Below are 20,585 nucleotides of genomic sequence, written 5' to 3' on the forward strand. Positions count from 1 at the left end.
ATTTTAATAGTCTGAAAATAACCTGTTGAGTTGATAATAATAATAATAATAATAATAATAATAATAATAATACTTAGGGTTTTCAAAGAGTCCGGAATATAAGAGTGTCTATAGTATAAGCATTAAGGTGAAGTCATATTATATTATAAACATAATCGTGTTCGAGTTTCATTGCATGGTATATTCAATAATATTGATCGTTCAGGGAAAAGAATGAAGACTAAGAATTCTAGTATTTCAAGATTATTACAGTGGTCAATAAGACAACGATTTTACATGAATTTATAGTCTGGAGATCCATTTTCCCCAATGACTATTCTAGAGACTCTTGGTTTAGAGGTTAAACTTTTCCTTCATTATCGTGTATACGAAAGTTAACGAATCTAATTATAGTGGCCGGACCGAGAATCCGGTGTCGACGGCTCTCGCCCCTCGTAGCCGACTTTCTGACGATCCCTATTGGACGGAACTCATCACCATATCGAGTCGTAACTCAGATCCAAATAATTCATCCGGTTTTTGTGGAATTGATTTTATGGTACTGGTGGGATAAATACTCATTCTTGATAAGGACACGTATCACTATTCCTAGGCTTGTTGTTGAAGACCATCTATAAACAGGAGTGCTCTCTTCGAGATTTCTGTGGGTTCATATGCTTTGTGTCCGTAATTTGATGCTATAATTTCCAATCTGATTGCACAAATGATTCTTCCTCTACTCCTATGTGTGGCAGCAGCGGCCGCTCAGCAGGCCGTGTATGGTCAATGCGGAGGTTCGAGCTGGACGGGTGCAACAACTTGTGCTATAGGAAGCACTTGTGTTTACCAGAACCCATACTATAGTACTGTTTTCCTAGACAATATTGCATTACAGCGTGCTCATTGCTTTCTCTAGGTCAGTGTCTTCCGGGAGCAGTTAGCAGTACTTCAAGCTCGAAGACAACAACAAGTGCTCCAATAACCTCGAAAACGTCTACAACATTAACAACAAAAGTATCTTCGACCTCGACCTCTACTACAAAAAGTAAGACCCTTACATATATGTGTCGTTCCAGTTATCTACCCCTTGTATAAGCTTATAAATGAGTTGCTTAGGCCCCACATCGACTGCAGCCGTAGAGTATTTCATAACTTTGTACGTAACATTACAATCATTTGTTCATCCGAATTCGAATCCCACTAACTCCAAAATCAGTGGCGACTCATACTCCCAAACAGGCTTTGATCCGACCCTGACCCAACCCGCTGCTGGCAACCCCCTTGGAAATCCCAATCTTCAAGGTTACACGACCACCGGCGGGTTCAATTGGGCATGTAACATAAAAATCTTGAAAACGCTCATTCGCTAACGCAAACCATGTAGATTGGGTATCTCGTTGAAACTTACAACAATACGCTCATGTTGTCATACAACTTTGCTGCGGGAGGCGCAACTACTAACGCATCGCTTGTTGCACCATTTGCAACCACCGTACTATCCTTCATTGATCAAGTAGACCAGTTTGTTCAATACATTCCATCTGGGCCTTGGTCCTCTGGCAATACGCTTTTTGGCATTTGGATAGGTGTTAATGATGTTGGAAACGCGTGGTATGTTTCAAATTACACGACGCTACTCGGTCAGATCATGGATTCCTACTTTACAGAAATCCAGCGACTCTACAATGTGGGAGGCCGGAACTTTCTGTTTTTAACCGTTCCGCGTGAGTCCCCTTCTTGATTGGGATTCGAAAGAGGAATATCAAAAACTGACGATACACAAAGCAACCCAAGATAGCCCTCTCTTCATAGCTGAAGGGACAGCTGTGCAAGCTTCTCTGGCGACCGCTATATCTCAATATAATGCGGCTTTAGCTTCACGCGTAGCAGCATTCAAAGCTGCAAATGCTGGGTCTAAGACCTGGGTATATGATACCCAAGCTCCTTTCCTAAACGCAATCAACAACCCTACAGCGTATGGCTCGGCCGATGCCACCTGTATAAATGCGGATGGTGTTAGCTGTTTATGGTGGAATGATTATCATCCTAGCCAGATCGTTCACAAACTAGTTGCACAAGGGGTTGCCTCACTCTTGAAAGGTATATTCTGGTAGATGAGAAAACTGCACGCTGATAAACTTTATTCTGTGTATATTCGATTCAAGAGACCGGTATGGTTGTCTCGTTTATATATTGTCGATACCTTGGAGCACATTTCCTTCTCCAATTCTTTCCGTTGGTCATAAGAAGCACCCCACCAGATATACTAGCTAGAACGCACATTCCAAAAAAGAAAAATGCCCAGCCGTATCCTGTAGCATTGATAAAGGGCTGTACACTGTATGAAATTGCAAAATTGACCATGGAGCTGCACATTGCCAATATAACTACTAGCTCACCGGCAAGACCGGGGAAACATTCCATTGCATATGCGGTGGCGATTGTGCAGGCGCTTACTTGCTGAGCAATTAGAGCTCCCAAGCCAATCGAAACTGCGACCCAGCTTGCCTGCGTCTGAGCACCCCAGCCATAGAGCATATACCCAACAGCCGCATATACGAAACTTGCGGTAAGGGTCCAGAGACGCATTTCAGGCTCTTTGACTCCTTTGTTGCGGCGGGCAAGGAAAATAACAATATGATCAGATAACACTCCAGTGAAGTAACCGATAGTAGATCCGATGAGAGTTGCGAAACAAATAAGGCCAACGGTCGTTGATGAGAAGTCATATGGATCAGAGGAAAAGATCTCTGATACTGTATTGAAGGATACTATCCCAGCTGTGCATCCAAAAGCGAAGATGAACCCCGGAATAACAGCTGTAGGAAACGACCACAGGAAGAAGGGACGTTTGAAGTAGTCCCAGTATGTTGTCGTATCATCTGACTGGTATGCCCATATCGTGAGGGTTTGGAGGTAGGTTCTTCTTGGAAACAATGAAGACGGCAATTCTGCCGAAGTGGAACTGTGCGATAGCCTCGTATTTGACATCTCCAGATCTTCCTTACCCGTGCCAGAAGTTGCTGGTGCAACAGTTCGATCTCGATCTGTGCCTGTGGAGGAGAATAGAAAGCGCGGAAATGTCGTCTCTTCGAAGGAAAAAAATAGGAGCAAAAATAAGACGCCATCGATAATGCCCACAATGTACTGACTCCATCTCCATCCAGGGCCATCGGCGATAGAACCTCCAGAGATGAGACCAAGGCTATGGAACGGTGAGCTTTAATCCTCGTCGTTTTTATGATATCGACTGAACCTACATGGATCCAAGTTGTTGCCCGAACAGATAAACTGCGAGCATTCTGCCACGTTCATGAACAAAAAACATGTTGAATATGGTTAATTGAATTACAGCCTGATATGCTGATGTACCCAAGCCATTCAAGATCATGGCACCCATCCACTCTCCAGTACCTTGGAATTTGCCTAGCCAAATACCGGCACACATGCAAATTAGGGTCGTTGCCAGAAACACAAATCTGTTACCAAGTCTTTTAGCTGCAGGTATCCAGAATATGTTACAGAAGCCCTGTAAATTGTTTTAGAAAGAGAGCCAAATGATACTTTTGATTGCACAACCAACCAGTAGTAAGTAGTTGAGAGCTGAACCGCCATTCATGTTAGTGAGGCTAACATTTGTATCCTTGGATATAGTCTCCCAAGCAGCTGGTGTTACACGTCAGTGAACATAAACCCAATGATCAACACTTTCTTTATGTACCTCCGAGGGTGTTTTCTCCGAAACTGAATGCACAAGCATAGAGTCTGACCATAAGTCAGTTGAACACACTTTGGCCCACAAATTTCTAGGCAAGTAAAAAACTTACGCAACAAGGAACAATTGGTAGTATTTCTTCCATCGCGGCCAAAGCTTGATTAGTGTCAGCAAAGCAATGCTAGTCATATTTCAACAAAAAATCATACCAGGGGATCTCCACTACAGGTCGTGGGCCGAGGAATCATGACAATATTCGATGAAACCCCTCCTGAGTGAGAATGATCCACTGAGTGATCAACTATATATTCAGTGAGCGATTGAAAAGGCAGTGAGGTGATGAGGTGGTTACCGTCGATAAGATATTCGGTACCTGGAACATCTTCGATTGGAACTTGAGACATATTGGGTGTAGACCTGTTTACAGAGTACATTGTTGACAAAGGAGAGCATCTTTATATATGTATCTGTCGTCTGTCACTTGCCGATTTCCGAATCAGGCATATCTCACGTATCCCAATAATCGATCATAGAATACCAATTGAATGGCTGATCTTTTAGCTTGGCTACATCATGAAGGTCCAGGCGAGAAGCGAGCTTTACTCCGCATCTGACCTTGATGTGAAAAAGTGGGGGCTTGCTTCAGACTTCCATTAGCTATCCAAGGTGGGGGTAGCTTAGATCCGCTCCAACGTTGGCCCCAATTGATAAGACTGTACGATTGATCCGTCTTTCTGGGACCATGATAAGAGAATTGTTCGACTCGAGTCTGGGAACAGGAATCTAGGAACAGCTACCGCGATGAACGCCTTTCTTTATGCATATAATACACTCTTGTTTGCTCTCTGTCATCCGAATCTAATCAGGAAATAGCCAGCCAGAAATAGCTAGACTATTTAGGTTGTGTTGTTCATTTCAAACGCGGAAATCATTGGATTGTTGTTTTTCGAATAGAAGAAGATTATCGATGAGTGGTTTCAACACTTTTTCAGATATGCAAATCACAATTACCATGTATCCTTGTGTGGCCAGCTCGAAGTCACTGCGTGTCTTGCCTATCCAGGTTCGGTTGGTCGGAAGGGACTTTAAACCAATCTTTCCATGAAAGGACTTGACTAAGTATAGTGTCTTCCATTACCCAAGACTTAAATTTATACTAACAGGCTCAACATACTCCTCCCAGTCGCTTGTAACGCCTTGTGTCGTGTTTGCTAACAGAGACAAATCTCTGCGTTGCCAAACATCAACAATGACTGATCTAGTCCTCTCGAGGTTCGCAATGGTACAAGTTGACATTACTGCCAATGTACTGAGAATAAATGCTCTCCCAGACAGAGATCTATTGTTAACCACGATTATGTCATCTAGTGGATTGAGTTCCACTGCCGCAACGAAAATAGGCCATGTCAAACTTGTTACAAGGCCACTGTCTAGGCACAGGGAAATGATTTGAAGAATTTCAGGGATTCGCCTGACAACCGAAACTGTGCTAGGCGATGCGTTGTACAAAGTGCAGTGAAGATATAAGATAGTCGCCTGTCGCTTCAATTCTGCCGAGTGCAAAATTACACAGTCATCATCCTGATGTACGGTCTGAACGAGACCATCGAGTCGTTGCTCCAGAACTGCAGCTTTGTTGATAAATAAATCTCCAGAAGCACACATAGGATCTTTACGTTTCAGTTTGATCAGATCTGTAATTGACCCTAATATATGGAAGAGTTCTGGGGAACAGCCCATCGATATATCGATTTCGTGAGCTTTGGATGTCCAAGCGCAACTCTTGAAATTCGGTACACCGGCACATGCTGTTCGTCCCAGGACATCCTGGTATGCAAAGAAGCGTTCTGAGAATGAAAGGAGGGGCTGCCATTGGTTTTTTTCAGTGGCTAGTAATGGGAATTGTTTTCGGATCCGGATAATATCGCGCGCGCCTCGAAGGTAAACTACCCACTGTTCATCGCATGTATTGATGATTTCATACAAGCACATGATCATACTTATGGTAATAATTTCGGGATCTCTTGATATCTCTACGGAGTCTCCTTGATCGAGTCTCCCTCGCAAGAAATGAAGAGTCCGCGCCTTAAGCTGCATGGCAACCGGTCCCCAGGATGCATCTGTTTTACTCTTATGACACGCCGAAAGTGCTAAAAGAGATTGCAGGGTAGATTGCGATGTACTCAATGCGAAAGGGAGAACTATTGTTGCGAATGGTGAGTTTGTGGACTGATTGGCAGTTGTTAGCGGACATAGACGGTCTACATAATATTGGAACAGAAGAGTTGTATTTGTGTCATCCACATGAGGAAACGATGATATGATAGGAGATGAGACAAGGTATCTAGGAGGTACTGCTGTAAAGGCTGGAATATACTTCAATCTAGGAGAAGTAAAAGTAGTGACTTCGACGGCAGTATTCATTAGTTCACGTTCAACTCCGGCTGGGTCGTCTTGATCACATGACAACATTATGTGAAAGTTCTCGACAGTCCCGTTTACAAAATGATGATGCGATATGTGCGGGATATAGCACTGTGTAACCATTTCAGACGAGAGATCGTAAGAAGGAGATTGATGAACATCCGAAGTCGATCCTTGGTGGTCAAGTTTCTTCCATACGCCGGATCGACCAAAGGCTGCACCTCTTCTGGCAAATTCCTCCTGCCATTTCAAGACGAGGTTGTATTTGCAGTCATATCCAGTGCTAGCGCATCGTTGACATTTAGGCCTTTCTTCTCCGCATTTAACTTTCCTTCTTCGGCAGGTGTTGCATCCACCCAGGCTTCTGGTACGAGAGGCCTTACATTTACCCGTGTCAGGAGATTTACGTCGTGGCATGATTTACATCGAGCATCGAAATGAAGGAGGCGGAGGAAGTGAAGGAAGTGGAGAAAAAACTTCGAAAATGTGATAGTGAGATAGCAGCTGATAAGTTTCGCCGAGCATTGGTGTAAGGTTGCAAACAATTCGTCCTTGTACCAACGTAGATATAGAAAGTTGTTGGATCTCTGGCGGTGATCGTCGAGCGGAGACAGGACGATTACATGTACAGTGGATTTTAATCAAAGCCGAACCATCAATCGATTAAACCATCAAGAGAACCGGGAAATTTTTGATACAGGATACTGGGTAGACACACCGGAACAGATACCGTTACTCAGATTATTTGTAAGATTATGTTTGGAGTGGCCGTTCAGTGGGCGAGGTGGGGTGGGGTACAGTACAGATAGATAGATAGATCGAAAGTGGGTGGGAAGGTCCAAGCGAAGTGGCATGCAGTTGTGTTCAACCTACCTATCACCTCTATTCAATATATTTTCATGAGAGTATCGACGTAGATATATAATAGTATACCCAAACTCCCAATCGAAGAAATTGTAACCTGGTGAAATATTTCCCAATTCTAATCATGCCGACCGAACTTACCAAATCATCTCGAATCCTCATTGTGGGAGGTGGGACTTGGGCTGTATCTACAGCTCTCCACTTAGCTCGTCGAGGTTATGTAGATGTCACAATATTCGATGCATATCCAATACCATCCCCAATATCCGCTGGGAATGATGTCAATAAGATTGTAGAACAAGGTAACTATTGCAATGGGATTTTATGAATGCATAGGAAATTCACTGACATACATAGGCTCTTTCACAGAGGGCGAAGATGATATTTCTATGATTTTGCTTAACAAAGCGACGGAAGGCTGGTTAAATGATCCAGTATTCAAACCTTACTACCATGCCACTGGGTATATCGTAGCTGCAGACACGCCAGCTGCATTGGAGCAGGTTGAAAAGCGAGAGCTGCCCGACTCAAAGTCTGGGTTTGTAAGACTAAAGACCGCAGAGGACTTCAGAAAGACGATGCCTCCCGGAGTGTTGACAGGCGAGTTTCCCGGCTGGAGAGGTGTGTTCAAGTCTTCAGGCGCCGGCTGGGTACATGCTCGTAAAGCACTGGAAAGCGCAGCAAAAGAGGCTGATAGGCTTGGGGTGAAGTTCATTACCGGTTCACCTGAAGGTGCCGTCATCAGTCTCATTTATGAAGATGGGGACGTACCAGGTGTTAAGACTGCTGATGGAAAGGAACATCGGGGTGATAGGACAATACTTGCTGCTGGGGCTGGAGCCGATGCGCTTTTCGACTTCAAGGATCAGCTTCGGCCGACAGCCTGGACTCTAGGACATATCAAGATGTCGGAGGATGAGACAAAATTGTACAAGAACCTGCCAGTTCTCTTCAATATAGAGAAAGGATTTTTCATGGAACCAGACGAAGACAATCACGAGCTCAAGATATGTGATGAGCATCCTGGCTATTGCAACTGGGTAAGTCCATTTATTGCCTAGTCTTGCTATGGGGAGAAAAGTTCAGAATACCAGAAAGGAAGCCTAGAAGGGTTTTCGATTTTTGCACCTTCATATGAGGGTTGATGAAATCAAATCCTCAGATTTGAATCGGCGTTTCAATGAGTGTTGCACATTGAAGTTATGCAAGCTTGGCTTTCGACCCTTTCTCCTGGTCTTAAAACAGCTTCAGTTAAAAGCAACACTTCCAAATGCAGCATGGTAGTAAGGGCTGACGAATCATGTTTCAGATCACAGGACCAGATGGCAAAACCAGGAGCATTCCATTTTCAAAACAACAGATCCCTATAGATTCGTCAAAGAGAATTCGGCAATTTCTGCTAGAAACCATGCCTCATCTCGCAGATCGCCCGTTATCCTTTGCTCGAATATGTTGGTGCGCTGACACCCCTGACCGGGCATTTCTCATCGATATTCCTCCGGGATACGCTTCGCTAACTCTGGCGGTTGGCGGAAGCGGACACGGCTTTATGCACATTACTTCAGTTGGAGGATTTGTTACCGATTTGATGGAAGGGATACTAGATCCGAAGCTGAAGAACGCCTTCCGATGGCGACCTGAAACGGCAGTGAATAGGAATTGGAAGGATTTGCAAGGAAGATTTGGGGGACCAAATGAAATTATGAACTTTCAGGACGTCAGAGAATGGACGGAGCTCCATACTAGATAGAGCTGGCTATCGTGGCACATGATACATGCAAAGCCCTTGGAAATCTTATGGAACCCGCGAGCGCATTATTGTGCTGAGGTTCTCACGAAAAGTCTATACACTATGAACATGTTTACCCCTCAAACACAGGTTTATATAGATCATTTGCTTTATTAGCATCAATGAATAGTTATGCAGAATTATACGTTACAATTTGAGGCTTTCCGATCTTAGGGATCTTATGTCACATGATACCATTGAATCTATCTCTCGCTGGACTTTCGGCACTGAAAATTGACTCAAATTGAATCACGACAGATTTTACATGTCCTTCTCACCTATGGACACGCTCTATGTACGTATTTATGGTGTGAATATCCTTGAGCAGCCCAATAAATCTTTTTCTAGTCGATTGTGTTAATCTTCTTCATAGATCTCCTGCTGCATCTGCCGTTCCCATATTCGATTCGCTGACTCAACAATCTTTGTCGCTTTCGCAAGAAGTTTTGCATGGTACTTTTTCTCATCATCGGACGCCAGCCGCAACTTTTTCGGCTGGGCCATCAGAAGTACTGGTATTAGTTCCTTCAAGTCTGCACCTGCAACCGCCCCAACTGTTTTATAGCCGTTGTCCCAGAAGATCCTTGCTGTTCGACTTTTGATGAATGTGATTTCCGTTAGAGCGAGTAGGTCGGACTTAGCGCCTATTGCTTGTTAGGTAAGCGAGTAAGAGTATTCAGAAAGCTAGAAAATTCAAATCTGGAGTTGTCTACACAGTTATTGTGACAGAATGAAGGACATACCAGCTTTTAGACGATCGGAGAAGTGATCAAGCACCGCAGCTAGTGCTCCCCAATCCATCTTCTCACAGAACTTTATCATTCCTGCAGCAAAGCCATGACACGTTTGCGCCAAATTCTGTATAATTCCTCGTGGCAAGTCGTATTTGCGAGCAACGGCATGAACTGGCATTTCGTTACAAAGATCTCGCAGTTGTAGAGCGGTATAAAATCTCTTGTATACCCTCGCTATCTCGATTTCTTCCAGTGTGGACTCTCTCATCGATCCCCCTTGTGCCCTAAGAGAAAGTCAAATGTTGAGCAATAGATAAACTCATAGCAGTTAATAAACATACATTTTATTGATCAATGACGGCTTAAGTCCAACGAAACCAAGAACCCTTAAGTTACTTTCATCAAGCATATCAACTTCCTTACGGAAGATTTGCCAGTTGATATTGCCCTGCATAGTCTGAACGGGTGTGAAGGTGTAAAGCACATGCATTTCGCCATCTAGTACAAAGGCTTCAAGAGATCTCCGTAATTCTTTATGGACGAACAAGCCATCCTCGGGAGCGAGAGAAGAAGCCACAACAGCTTGACCCAGACGTGTAGCTTCGTATGAATAGGATTTGGTCTGTTCTACGAGTTTACTTTCGAGTAAATCTTTAAGGGTTATTTCAACCATGGATTTTAACTCTTCTTGATCAATCGTATGACATAGGAGAGTTTTTTTCACGTAGTCGTCGATCGATTCGCTGCTTGTAGCTAACTTTGTAGTTATTACTTCAAGTAAAGCCCTGTCTACCTATTAATACCAGTACCTAATGAAGATTTACAAGAGAGTTTTTACCGTTTTATACCTCGCTTGCCTGGCACGAGGCAGCTCTCCACTGAAGGTATTTCGGCTTCCATAAGCTCCGCGACGGCCTCGAGGTCAGACTTTTGACAACAGAGATATGTCTCGCCAATTTCATCCTTCCCTTTACGTCCAGCTCTACCTCTCATCTGTCGACTACAATGATTAGCATTTGTAATTAGTTGTGATAAGTAAGGTACTTACAGCATTGAAGGACCGACTAGATCAGATCCCATTCTAGCCCCATGCAATATCACCCGCCCTATTGAACTGTCAGTCTCCGTAGTACGTTCGGATCAACAAATACTGATTGTGTTGAAATTATCAGGAGCTTTTTGGAACCGAAAGATAACTCACGGGCGGGAAGATTGATGCCGGCCGCAAGACTGCAGGTCGCTACCATGACTTTCAATACGCCTTCATCGTAGGCAGCTGCAACCAAGTCGCGCTCCTCTGTAGTCAGACCAGCATCTGTGGGTGGGTGTCAGAGAAATCCAAAGATTAGAGGATGGAAAATACCTACGATGAAAGGCCACGCCCATTAAGATCGTCTTTTCAAGGACTTGATCAAGACCACTACTTGTGTCCCTTAAGTCATTTAAAAGATCGCGTCGTTTGTTCATCAAGAGCGGGTCAATAGCATCCATCGAAGGGAGCACTTGGCTTATCAGAAGTGCATCCCTTTCACAACCCAGTCGACCTATTATTCGGTAGACTTAGTATTACGATACGGCAGAGCAGACAAATGGGCCAACTTACTGCTGCAAAATACTAGCACACCGTAGCCACTTCTGGCGGTTTCATTGGCTAAAGCAACGACGGAGTTTATCAAGGGATTGCTAAGCTCTTTGTGCTGTGAAGTCTGTATTCGCCTATGGGGATCCGGAAGCGCCTGTGTCGAGTTGTCTGAGTTCTGAGAATTCAGTTGCGAAGCTGTCTTGTAAAATCTGTTCGAACTGGAAGCCGGATATACAGCATTTTCAAAGACCAGATGCTCTTCTACAGGAACAGCCCTGTAGTTGGAAATGTAAAATTTGGCGTTATTGAGCCATTTAGCGAGCAAGTCTGCATTCTTTGTTTGGTCAGATAGCTCTTCCCATGAGACAACCACAAAAACAAAGGAAAAGTGAGACTTACGTCGAGCGTTGCGCTCATACCGACGATCTGTACGCCTTGTTCTAGGCTAAGAAGTTTTGTAGCCATTAACTCCAGTATGTATCCACGGCTTTCATCATTTATGAAATGTATCTCGTCCATGACTACAACACCAAGATTTCCGATGAAGCAGTCATCAATGGCCGCGTTGACGAGCGAGTTTGCCTATACTTATTAATCAATGACTGTGAGTGCGAAAGTATTTATATCGACGCACCTTCTCAATGGTGCACACAGCAATGTCCATATCCGCCCATGCTGCGTTTGACTTGCTGCCACCATAGAAACCTGTAACCCTAATGGAGTTTTCATCCCCTCGGTTTCGCCACATGGATGGCCATTTTGATTCCCGCACAGAGGTCTCTTTGCAGATCCCCTGGACAATTCTTCGGAGCCATCGAAGTTTCTCTTGAACCAATGCAACGTAAGGCAACACCAACAGAGCTTTCTTCTCCGGGTTTTGTATAATCTTCTTGAGCATGAGGACATCTGCAACAAGTGACTTCCCGCCCCCGTAGGAGCAGTATAGACCAAATTGCGTTGTCCAGCAAGGGTACCACTACGAAGGAGACATTCGGATTGCCATGGGTATATAGATTTGATTCCCAGGGCAGCAAAATTTTCGACTAGTTGATTTGGTAATTGATATGCAGGGTGTGATAGATCAAGCAAGGGATTCAGTGTAGGGGTTGGCGTCAAAGCCAGTTGCCTTCTTTGTGAGTACTCGGAATAATTCTGGACAGTAACATTATCAATTTCACTTGCTTTTAAAGCACCCGGATTTATATTTTTGAGATTTGGGCGCTTAAAATCCCCCTGCCTAGTGAGGTCAGTTTCGATATGGGGATGATAAGCGGGAGATGGTGTTTCCCGTGATTCTTTGGAATCATTCAACTCATCCAATGTTCTTTTCACAGCGACGCGGGAAATTGTTGTAGACGCAACCCTTGTTGCATCTATGGTAGTTTTGTGATACAGATCAGACCGTGTTGCATTAGACTTCTTCATTTCCAAGTTGGATCGAGGCAAAGTGGATTGAAGATGCTCTGCAAAGAAACATGAAGAAAGCAATAAGCCATTTAAGACGCAAACCACAAGGAAAGACAGAAGGCGATGATTGAAATGATAGACGTGGGTAGGTAGTTAGAGAAGAGGATCAAAAAGGGAACTTTTGACGCCAGGTTGTACTGTAGCAAAATACTGGAAGCATCCATGTACCTAAAGTAGGTAGGCAGGTAGGTAGTTCTAGATCCCGAAGAACCTTCTGTGACTTTTTGGGGGGGGAGAAGGGCCAAATCAAGTCAACGGAGCAATGTACCCAATTGGAAGAAGAAGTTATTTGTAAGCAAGCCAAAGAATGAGTCAGTGAATGATGATATAGACATGTCTTTGTGAAATTTGACTTCTTCCAACCTTTGCTCTATCATACCGAGTCGGTCGGTAAGAATCTTTTCCTCTTTGTTTTGGTTCTTATTTGTGACTGGCAATACAATGAATGGCTGACGATGAGATGGAAGCCTCAATCGATGGACTTAATGGATGGAGGGAGGTCCATCAATTGATGCAACCTGAATGGTGGGGAGAGTTGGAAAAAAGCACACGTGATTGATCCAAGCCAGCCATCGGCGTACCGGGGCTTCCCAGCTTGAGCTAGCAAGGATATCTCTCACTACCCCCGCTTGTAAAGTGGAGACTTCAAGCATTTTGGAAGTTCGAGATCCTAAAAAGTTCGATTGATGGATTGTACATTGTTCTACCTGATGGTTCTGTAACACCAAATCTACCTAGTACGCACAGCTATGACTCGAGCAATCAATTGTTGGTATTGGAGCCAGAGTAGTCAGTATTTGGGATCTGAGGTATTGAGTGAGTGACTTTGTGTGTTTTGTATGTTTTGTATGTTTTGTATGTTTTGGATTATGTAAAAGTCATGAATTATTTTATTTTCTCTTCCGTCCTGTGTAGATATATGTATGTATGTATATATCAATTATACTTTCCACCCTTTTTGTGGAATGATATGAAGTGTGTTGTGTGCATGTGTGCGTGGGTGCAGGTGTGTATATGATGTATGTATGATATGTGTATGATATGTATACTATGTATACTATGTATATTATGTATATGCATGCTACCTAGAACGTCCAAGAGCATCTAGATAATAAAAGTGATATATATCAGTCAGTATCTAGGTGATATCCAATGTGTGTATATTGTTGAATGTTATCAATATATTCCTACCTACCTTTCCCATCCTCCCTACATACATACGATGTTGATTATCGGACTTGTGAAGCAACTCTGTTTGCCTGCCTACCTACCTACATACCTACCTACTGTCCGTCACAAATTTATATCGTACCATGCCAGGAATGGAATTCTTCAAGTCGCCTCCCGCCTCTTGCTCCCATACATACCCAGCGGGAAAGGGAAGAAAGGGTTGTGAATTCTATGCAGGCACCAATTAGCGCCGCACCATATCGTTTTGTTTCGCCAACAAAAAACTCCCATTCCCATTCCCGTTCCCATTCTCATTCCCATCTTTTCTTACCTACATACATACACATACATACACATACATACCACCTGCTTACTAGCATCGCTTCATGCCATGCTTTCTTCATGCCTCACGCCGGTCTTCATCAACACCCAGTGATCACCATCACCATCACCTTCACCACCACCATTTGTTACATCAATTATTTATCATTGCTTCAGCCAATGTCCTTGGAGAGTCCCGACTGATTACCACCGCTGCATCGCTTCTCCTCCTTGAACATTGAAATACGGAAAAAGAGTTTATGGACTAGAACTGGACAGGAATAGACTGAACTACCTACCTACCTAGTAGGAATATCTATCAGATCTGTATCCTCTCCCAAAAGCTTTTCCATATCCGTGCAACCCACCCCATCTATTCTTACCAACTTAAATATCTTCCTGGTATCTACCTACCTACCTAATATCTCTCTTTTCAAATATACGGCAAGGTATAGAACCACCTTTTACAACCATCACATTGCTCCTACCACCCAACTCTCTTCCACCCATTTCACATTTACTTTCACCCAAACCTCAAATTTCTACCAAATCATTCATCCAAAACTTTATCATTCCTTTTAGCTCACACTTGCGGAACCTTTAATTCACTTCAACATCATCTTATTACATCCTCCGTCTGTGAAGAGTAATATATTACCCAATTTAGATCATTTGTCTAGGGTTGGTGCATCCCTCCAGTTAATATATATGTTTTTGAGAGCTCACAAATAGCCTCGTCTCTAGTTCTACTCATTGTCATCCTGTGGTCCTTCCGCATCCACCCTTTCTACGATATCAAAAAATTCACCCCCCAACTATATTGTTCTCAATCTTTCAGATCGATTCGTCTCTAAGAAATTTCATAACCTCGAACCTCTCTGATGGGTCGAGACCTCGCAATAATCGTCCGACAGCCTCGTATATAGCGCTTCTCGCACCTCGTTCTCGCGGGAAGCGCTCCAATTCACAGTCTGAGATTCGATTGTCCAAGCCACGAATTTGTTCGCGACGCAATCGTCATGACCAAAGAAATTAATGCTGGCACCAGCGTCGAAGGCTCATCCAAAACCCTCCCCCCACAAGAGAGCAATGCGGTTGAGAATGTATCCGCTGCCCACGACTCGCCGGCTGTAAATGCGATGGAAATTGTGCCTGAAAGTAAGGCTTCGACTGCTGCGCCTGGGAAAGGATTAGAGAAGGAATTGTTAGCTCTTCGCGATTTCGAATCTCAGCCTATGACCGCGACCAATTCAACATCCTCCAATCGATCGAATAAGGATGCTGGAGCCAACGGTATCGGTGGTGCAGCTTACGGCACTCGATCGCGCAATCGAACCGGTACATCAAGAATCAATTATGCAGAAGACAAGGAGATGGACGTGGATATTGAAATTGCAGCGGCTATGAAAGAGGGGCGCAAGGCCGCTCGGGTCAGCGACTCTCGCCCTTCAACGTCTGCGGACAATGCGCCACCGACATCTATTGCAAAGAAGGCAACCGTTCCAGAACCGGAGCCTGTCGCAACGGCACAAAATAATAATAAGGAGTCTATCCCTGGTACCTCTACGTTCTCTGCAAACCCATCGGGACCAACGACTCAGAATTCCAAGAAAAAGAAACCTCCTGCCCAAACCGCCGCAACTGCAACTTCGTCACAGAATGTCGTACAAAATGGTTCGTCAGTACATACAGGTGCCCCCAGAGTCAGCATGGCCATGCATGATTCTAATATGTTGAGCTTCGATAACTGTGGGGCACGTTTAAAGGACGAGAAACTTGTAGCGGATGATGGCACTGTTCTATCAGCCAATGGTACGCATACTGAGGCCATGGATCTACCAGCCATTTTTCCAATCCTGTTCCAATACTAACGCATTGCCAGATCACGTGTATCTTGTTTGTGAACCTCCCGGTGAACCATACTATCTTGGTCGAATCATGGAATTCTTACATATCAATAATGATGTCAAGGAGCCCATTGATGCACTACGACTCAACTGGTACTATCGACCTAAAGAAATAGGAAAGAAGGTTAGCGATACGCGTCAAGTGTTCGCTTCCATGCACTCCGATATCAGTCCTCTCACAGCCTTACGTGGAAAATGTCAGATCAAGCACAAGGCCGAAGTCGAGAGGCTCGATGTTTTGAGAACGACGAAGGACAGCTTCTGGTACGATAAACTGTACGATCGTTACATTCATCGATATTACGATGTTATACCCGTTTTTCAGGTCATAAATGTACCTGTTTCAGTCAAGAAGGTCCTTGATGAAAGGTGGAAATATATTATCGTGGAGGTGGGGCGTGGCAAGGAGTTTACCAGCGCCGTGAAAACCTGTAAGCGTTGCTGTAGATACAGTGCAAGGTGTGTATTTCAGAATTCTCGAGTATCGAATTTCGCTAACATTCTCATAGCAACGATTCTGTTGACTGTGCGGTTTGTTTGAACACCTACCACATGAGCTGTGTGAATCCGCCATTGTTGAAGAAACCCTCGCGCGGCTTTGCTTGGGCTTGTGGACCTTGCAGCAAGGCCCAAGAAAAGAAACTTGAGGCTCGTAACACCCCTAATATTACAGATGGAATCGTTGAAGCCGAAGACGATGAAATGAACGAAGACGAAGATGATCTTCCCACAACAGTAGGTGATGCACTTGATACGAATGGGAACACCTCATCAGGCTCTCAGGATGTCGAAATGTCTATTCACCCAGGTACAGCGGAACAAGTTCATCAAGCAAGCCTATGGCTCTTCCGGTACTTGGGTATACACTGCAGAGTTGAAGATGCACTGGATTATGACGATCGTATCTATCCAAGGGCCAGCTCTCGGATTGGAAATCGTCATCAAGCCAATGTTACAGCTTGGCATGGCAGACCTGTGGAGTATGTTAAGGCCGTAGAAATAAAGAAGAAATACATCAAGGGAGGAAGCAGTAGCCACAGAAAGGATGCAAAGCTATCGAAAGAAACTATAGCCGCATTAGAGGCCGACAAAATTGCTCGAGAAAAACGTCCGATTTGGGTAATGGATGAGCCGAATGGCTATATCAATCGTGGTGAGGATGCAAGTAATGATGATCCCAAAAATACGGCGACGCTGCAGTTTAAAATTCCAGAAGTTGGCGAAGCTTCTAGCAATTCTGATCGGGGAACGGACGACAGAGCTTTATCCTTGGATGTTCCTGCGTATGAGCAATTGGTCAATGATTACATGATTCGTGCAAAAGCTATGGCGAAGCCGTTAGGCCTGCCTGAATTTTCAACCAATCTGCTCGATGTAGCACTGCAATTACTCTATTCAAACAAGTTCGATGTAAACAAAGCACTTGACGCACTTTCGAAAACCGACAAGAAGTCGTTCAAGGAGCCAGAACCAAGTCCTGCCGAGCTTAAAAAATTCGAGGACGGCGTTACCAAATTTGGGTCTGAGTGGCTTAGCATTAAAAGACATGTGAAGACAATGAGCCCTGCTGATGTGGTGCGATTTTATTATACATGGAAAAAGACGGATAGGGGAAAGCAGATATGGGGTAATTATTCAGGGCGAAAAGGCAAAAAGGAGGCCAAAAGGGCAGAGGCGGCTTTGGGAAAGTTACAGGATGACATTGCCGATGAACACGACGATTCAGCCTTTGACAACGACAAAGTCTTACAGAAAAAGAAGGGATTCCAGTGCAAATTTTGTTCCGTAAGAAGCTCGCAAAGATGGAGACGAGCTCCCAACACCCCTGTGGGTGCTACTGTCCCTGAGAATTCCAATAGCAAAGGAGCCGCAAAGGAGAAAGGTAACCAACTTGTGTTGGCATTATGTCAAAGATGCGCAGAACTTTGGCGCCGTTATGCGATACAGTATGAAGATGTTGATGAAGTAGCCAAAAAGATGGCGGCCTCAGGAGGACGAGCTTCTAAACGGAAAATGGATGAAGAATATCTCAGAGAACTCAAAGCTGCAAACGAAGAGTTTGGCCAAACGGATGCTCTCCCCACTACAGCACCTGTCTCGACTGCTAGCACACCTGCACCTGCACCTGTAGTGCCAGCAGTGTCAGAACCGCCTAAGAAGAAGGTCAAAATCAATCCAGATAACAAAGAAGCTTCAGATTCTGCGCTCGAAAACGGTAATATAGTAACACCTGCGCAACCAAAAAAGAAGCCAATAGTAGAGAAACCTCCTCCCCCCCTCCTCCTCCGCCTCCGCCTCCGCCTCCGCCTCCAGAAGTTCCCAAGCCGAAAATTCTTCCATGTGCTGTTTGCGCCCAGCTGGAACCATTTGGAGATCAGCACCTCTCCTGCAAAGATTGTAGAATGGCTGTGCATCGAAATTGCTATGGCGTTGTTGATAACCGAAGCCCCAGCAAATGGACCTGTGACATGTGTCAGAACGATAAAGATCCCAAGGTATCAATTGTAAGTTCATTCGAGTTCTTGATTGCATTTGTTCTGTCACTCACGATTTTAGCAATACAAATGCGTGCTTTGCCCGATAGAGTGTACAGAGCATGATTTTGTGGAACCGCCCAGGGTTTCTCACAAGAAGAAATCTGAAAAGGAACGGGAGCGAGATCGTGTGGAGAGAGAAAATGCGCAGAAAGCTGCAGACTACTTTCGAAAGAAGCAGGAAGAATACAATAAGCCTGTCAATCCTCGGGAGCCATTGAAGCGCACAGCTAATAACAATTGGGTACACGTCACCTGTGCTGTATTCACACCCGAAGTGAAGTTTGGAGATGCGAAAGCTCTAGTTCCATCTGAAGGGATTCCATCGATCCCTTCGAGTAGATATGATGAGGTTTGCAAAGCATGCAAGAAGAAAGGCGGTGCCTGTGTAAATTGCCATTCATGTCGAGCACCAGGTAAGATTCTAGACACATACCCGAGTTGTCATGTTACTAATTAGCATTGCAGTGCACGTGGAATGTGCGCACCAGAATGGGTACATTCTGGGTTTCGATATCGCTCCGGTAAAGGGTTCTCGCCGCGACCAGCACAACATTGTGAATATCAATGGTGAAAATGGCGCCATGTCTGCCGCTGTCTGGTGCAAAGAACATGTACCAACCAAGACTATTGTCCATCGCATGCACGACATTGTTGATGAAACGGGCCTTAATGCTTTACAACTCTATGTACAAAATTTCAAGCAGGCAGACTTGGCACTGACTGGCACAGTTCGGAAAGCGAATCTCGTCAACCAATCTACCAGAGCCGCCAGTTCTGTCAATATCCCAACATCCCAAAATCGTCGGACATCTACCGGGGCTCCTATATCGACTCCTACAACAAATAGACGTGCTTCTTTAGCGTTGGTCAAAGTTGAGGATTCACCATTGAGCACTTCACTTTCGGTGCGCGATGCAGAAAGAACATGTGCCACTTGTAGTGTTGACATCAGCCCTAAATGGTGGCCGATGTTTCAAACTACTGTTGCAACTAGCAGTCCTGCAGCTCCCTTAAACGCCATACTGGATCACGATCCTACCAAATCGGAGAGCCCTGGACTCGCCAACGGCCATTTACCTAGTGCTCCAACAGGTGAAAGAAGTGGAGTTCATGTTGCACTCGCAGCCGCAGCCTTGGACCAAAATACCAAAAAGCCGGCCCCTCTACCTACGGAGTTTCAATGCCATCAGTGCCATTGGAAGAAAATTCGAAAGCAACCTACACCAATACCGACGCCACCACCTATGCCTATAGCCATGGCAAGCGATCGCGAGGTTTCTAGACCTCCCGCGCCACTCCCTATTCCGACTTCTACACCTATCATTGCGAATGTTCCTCCGCCCGAGCTTGAGCGCAATCATACGCCGCATCAATACCCATGGCCGCCCCAACCTCCATCGTATCCGTCCAACACCCCGTACAACAACTGGCTTCGTCAATCTCCAGTCCCAACGAATGTCGCTGCCGTACATCAAGTCAATGGCAATCATTCACCAAGGATGCCTGGAGTTGCGCCACAAATGGGTGGACCACCTCATAATCGTCAGCCTGTGCAAGGTCTACAGCCATCCCCTCATCAAAATGGACGTTTGCCCAACGGTTATCCGCCCTCTCCTCATCGACTTCCTGGACCTCCGCCCATGCATATGCAAAATGGAAGCTACGGATCGTATGCTTCTAGTAGACCCCCTCCTCATCATTTGACAAATGGCGGACCGCCTCCTCGTGCCCCGGAGCATCCTTTCTCGCAACACAATGCGCCGATGCATTCTCGTCCGTATGGTGCACCACATGGACCACCACACGGACCACCACATAGCAGTCCACAGCTCAACCGGCAATTAAATGGACTGCCTCCCCCACCCAATGGTCTTCCTCCTCCGTTGGGTGGTGTGAGACCGAATAACAATCAGGTTAACGGGGGAGCAAGCGCGAGTCCATCACTAGCAAATTTGCTCTCTTGAAGAAAGGGCAGAGTAGTCATACAAGCATGCATAGTATCTAGGCCTTTTGTTACATGTTTACATTTATCTCTTTCATGTATTGTATGATTCCAATGTTTCACTTGAGGCGTTTTATGGAGGTCATATCTTCTT

At 44.8% G+C, this 20,585-nt stretch overlaps 5 protein-coding genes across 5 annotated transcripts; 3 read left to right on the top strand and 2 right to left on the bottom strand.

Moving 5' to 3' along the window:
• Window positions 1-703: 703 nt before the first annotated feature.
• Bfra_003812 (putative carbohydrate esterase family 16 protein) lies at window positions 704-2,093 on the top strand (the record flags this gene model as incomplete). Its single annotated transcript, XM_037334217.1, has 6 exons — window positions 704-842; window positions 896-1,024; window positions 1,096-1,135; window positions 1,196-1,310; window positions 1,364-1,703; window positions 1,765-2,093. 6 exons carry the CDS (start codon window positions 704-706, stop codon window positions 2,091-2,093), a joined length of 1,092 nt encoding a protein of 363 aa, XP_037194304.1.
• A 46-nt stretch (window positions 2,094-2,139) lies between these two features.
• Window positions 2,140-6,535, bottom strand: Bfra_003813 (putative c6 zinc finger domain protein; the record flags this gene model as incomplete). The annotated part of the gene is made up of 9 exons (XM_037334218.1): window positions 2,140-3,184; window positions 3,240-3,508; window positions 3,563-3,645; window positions 3,701-3,744; window positions 3,807-3,850; window positions 3,904-3,995; window positions 4,047-4,147; window positions 4,206-4,309; window positions 4,856-6,535. 9 exons carry the CDS (start codon window positions 6,533-6,535, stop codon window positions 2,140-2,142), a joined length of 3,462 nt encoding a protein of 1,153 aa, XP_037194305.1.
• Window positions 6,536-7,106: 571 nt separating this feature from the next.
• Bfra_003814 (putative fructosyl amine:oxygen oxidoreductase protein) lies at window positions 7,107-8,732 on the top strand (the record flags this gene model as incomplete). Its single annotated transcript, XM_037334219.1, has 3 exons — window positions 7,107-7,284; window positions 7,340-8,022; window positions 8,292-8,732. The coding sequence occupies 3 exons, from the start codon at window positions 7,107-7,109 to the stop codon at window positions 8,730-8,732; spliced, it is 1,302 nt and encodes a 433-aa protein (XP_037194306.1).
• Window positions 8,733-9,128: 396 nt separating this feature from the next.
• Window positions 9,129-12,512, bottom strand: Bfra_003815 (putative dna-directed dna polymerase protein; the record flags this gene model as incomplete). Its single annotated transcript, XM_037334220.1, is given in 11 exon segments — window positions 9,129-9,415; window positions 9,515-9,789; window positions 9,847-10,290; window positions 10,344-10,505; window positions 10,554-10,611; window positions 10,707-10,820; window positions 10,873-11,049; window positions 11,109-11,421; window positions 11,487-11,669; window positions 11,722-11,993; window positions 12,008-12,512. 11 exon segments carry the CDS (start codon window positions 12,510-12,512, stop codon window positions 9,129-9,131), a joined length of 2,790 nt encoding a protein of 929 aa, XP_037194307.1.
• A 2,552-nt stretch (window positions 12,513-15,064) lies between these two features.
• Bfra_003816 (putative phd finger and bah domain protein) lies at window positions 15,065-20,453 on the top strand (the record flags this gene model as incomplete). Its single annotated transcript, XM_037334221.1, has 5 exons — window positions 15,065-15,857; window positions 15,928-16,411; window positions 16,462-18,424; window positions 18,509-18,902; window positions 18,955-20,453. 5 exons carry the CDS (start codon window positions 15,065-15,067, stop codon window positions 20,451-20,453), a joined length of 5,133 nt encoding a protein of 1,710 aa, XP_037194308.1.
• Window positions 20,454-20,585: the final 132 nt, after the last annotated feature.

The sequence above is a fragment of the Botrytis fragariae genome (assembly GCF_013461495.1).
Source record: "Botrytis fragariae strain BVB16 chromosome Unknown tig00000045, whole genome shotgun sequence".
Classification (NCBI taxonomy): domain Eukaryota; kingdom Fungi; phylum Ascomycota; class Leotiomycetes; order Helotiales; family Sclerotiniaceae; genus Botrytis; species Botrytis fragariae.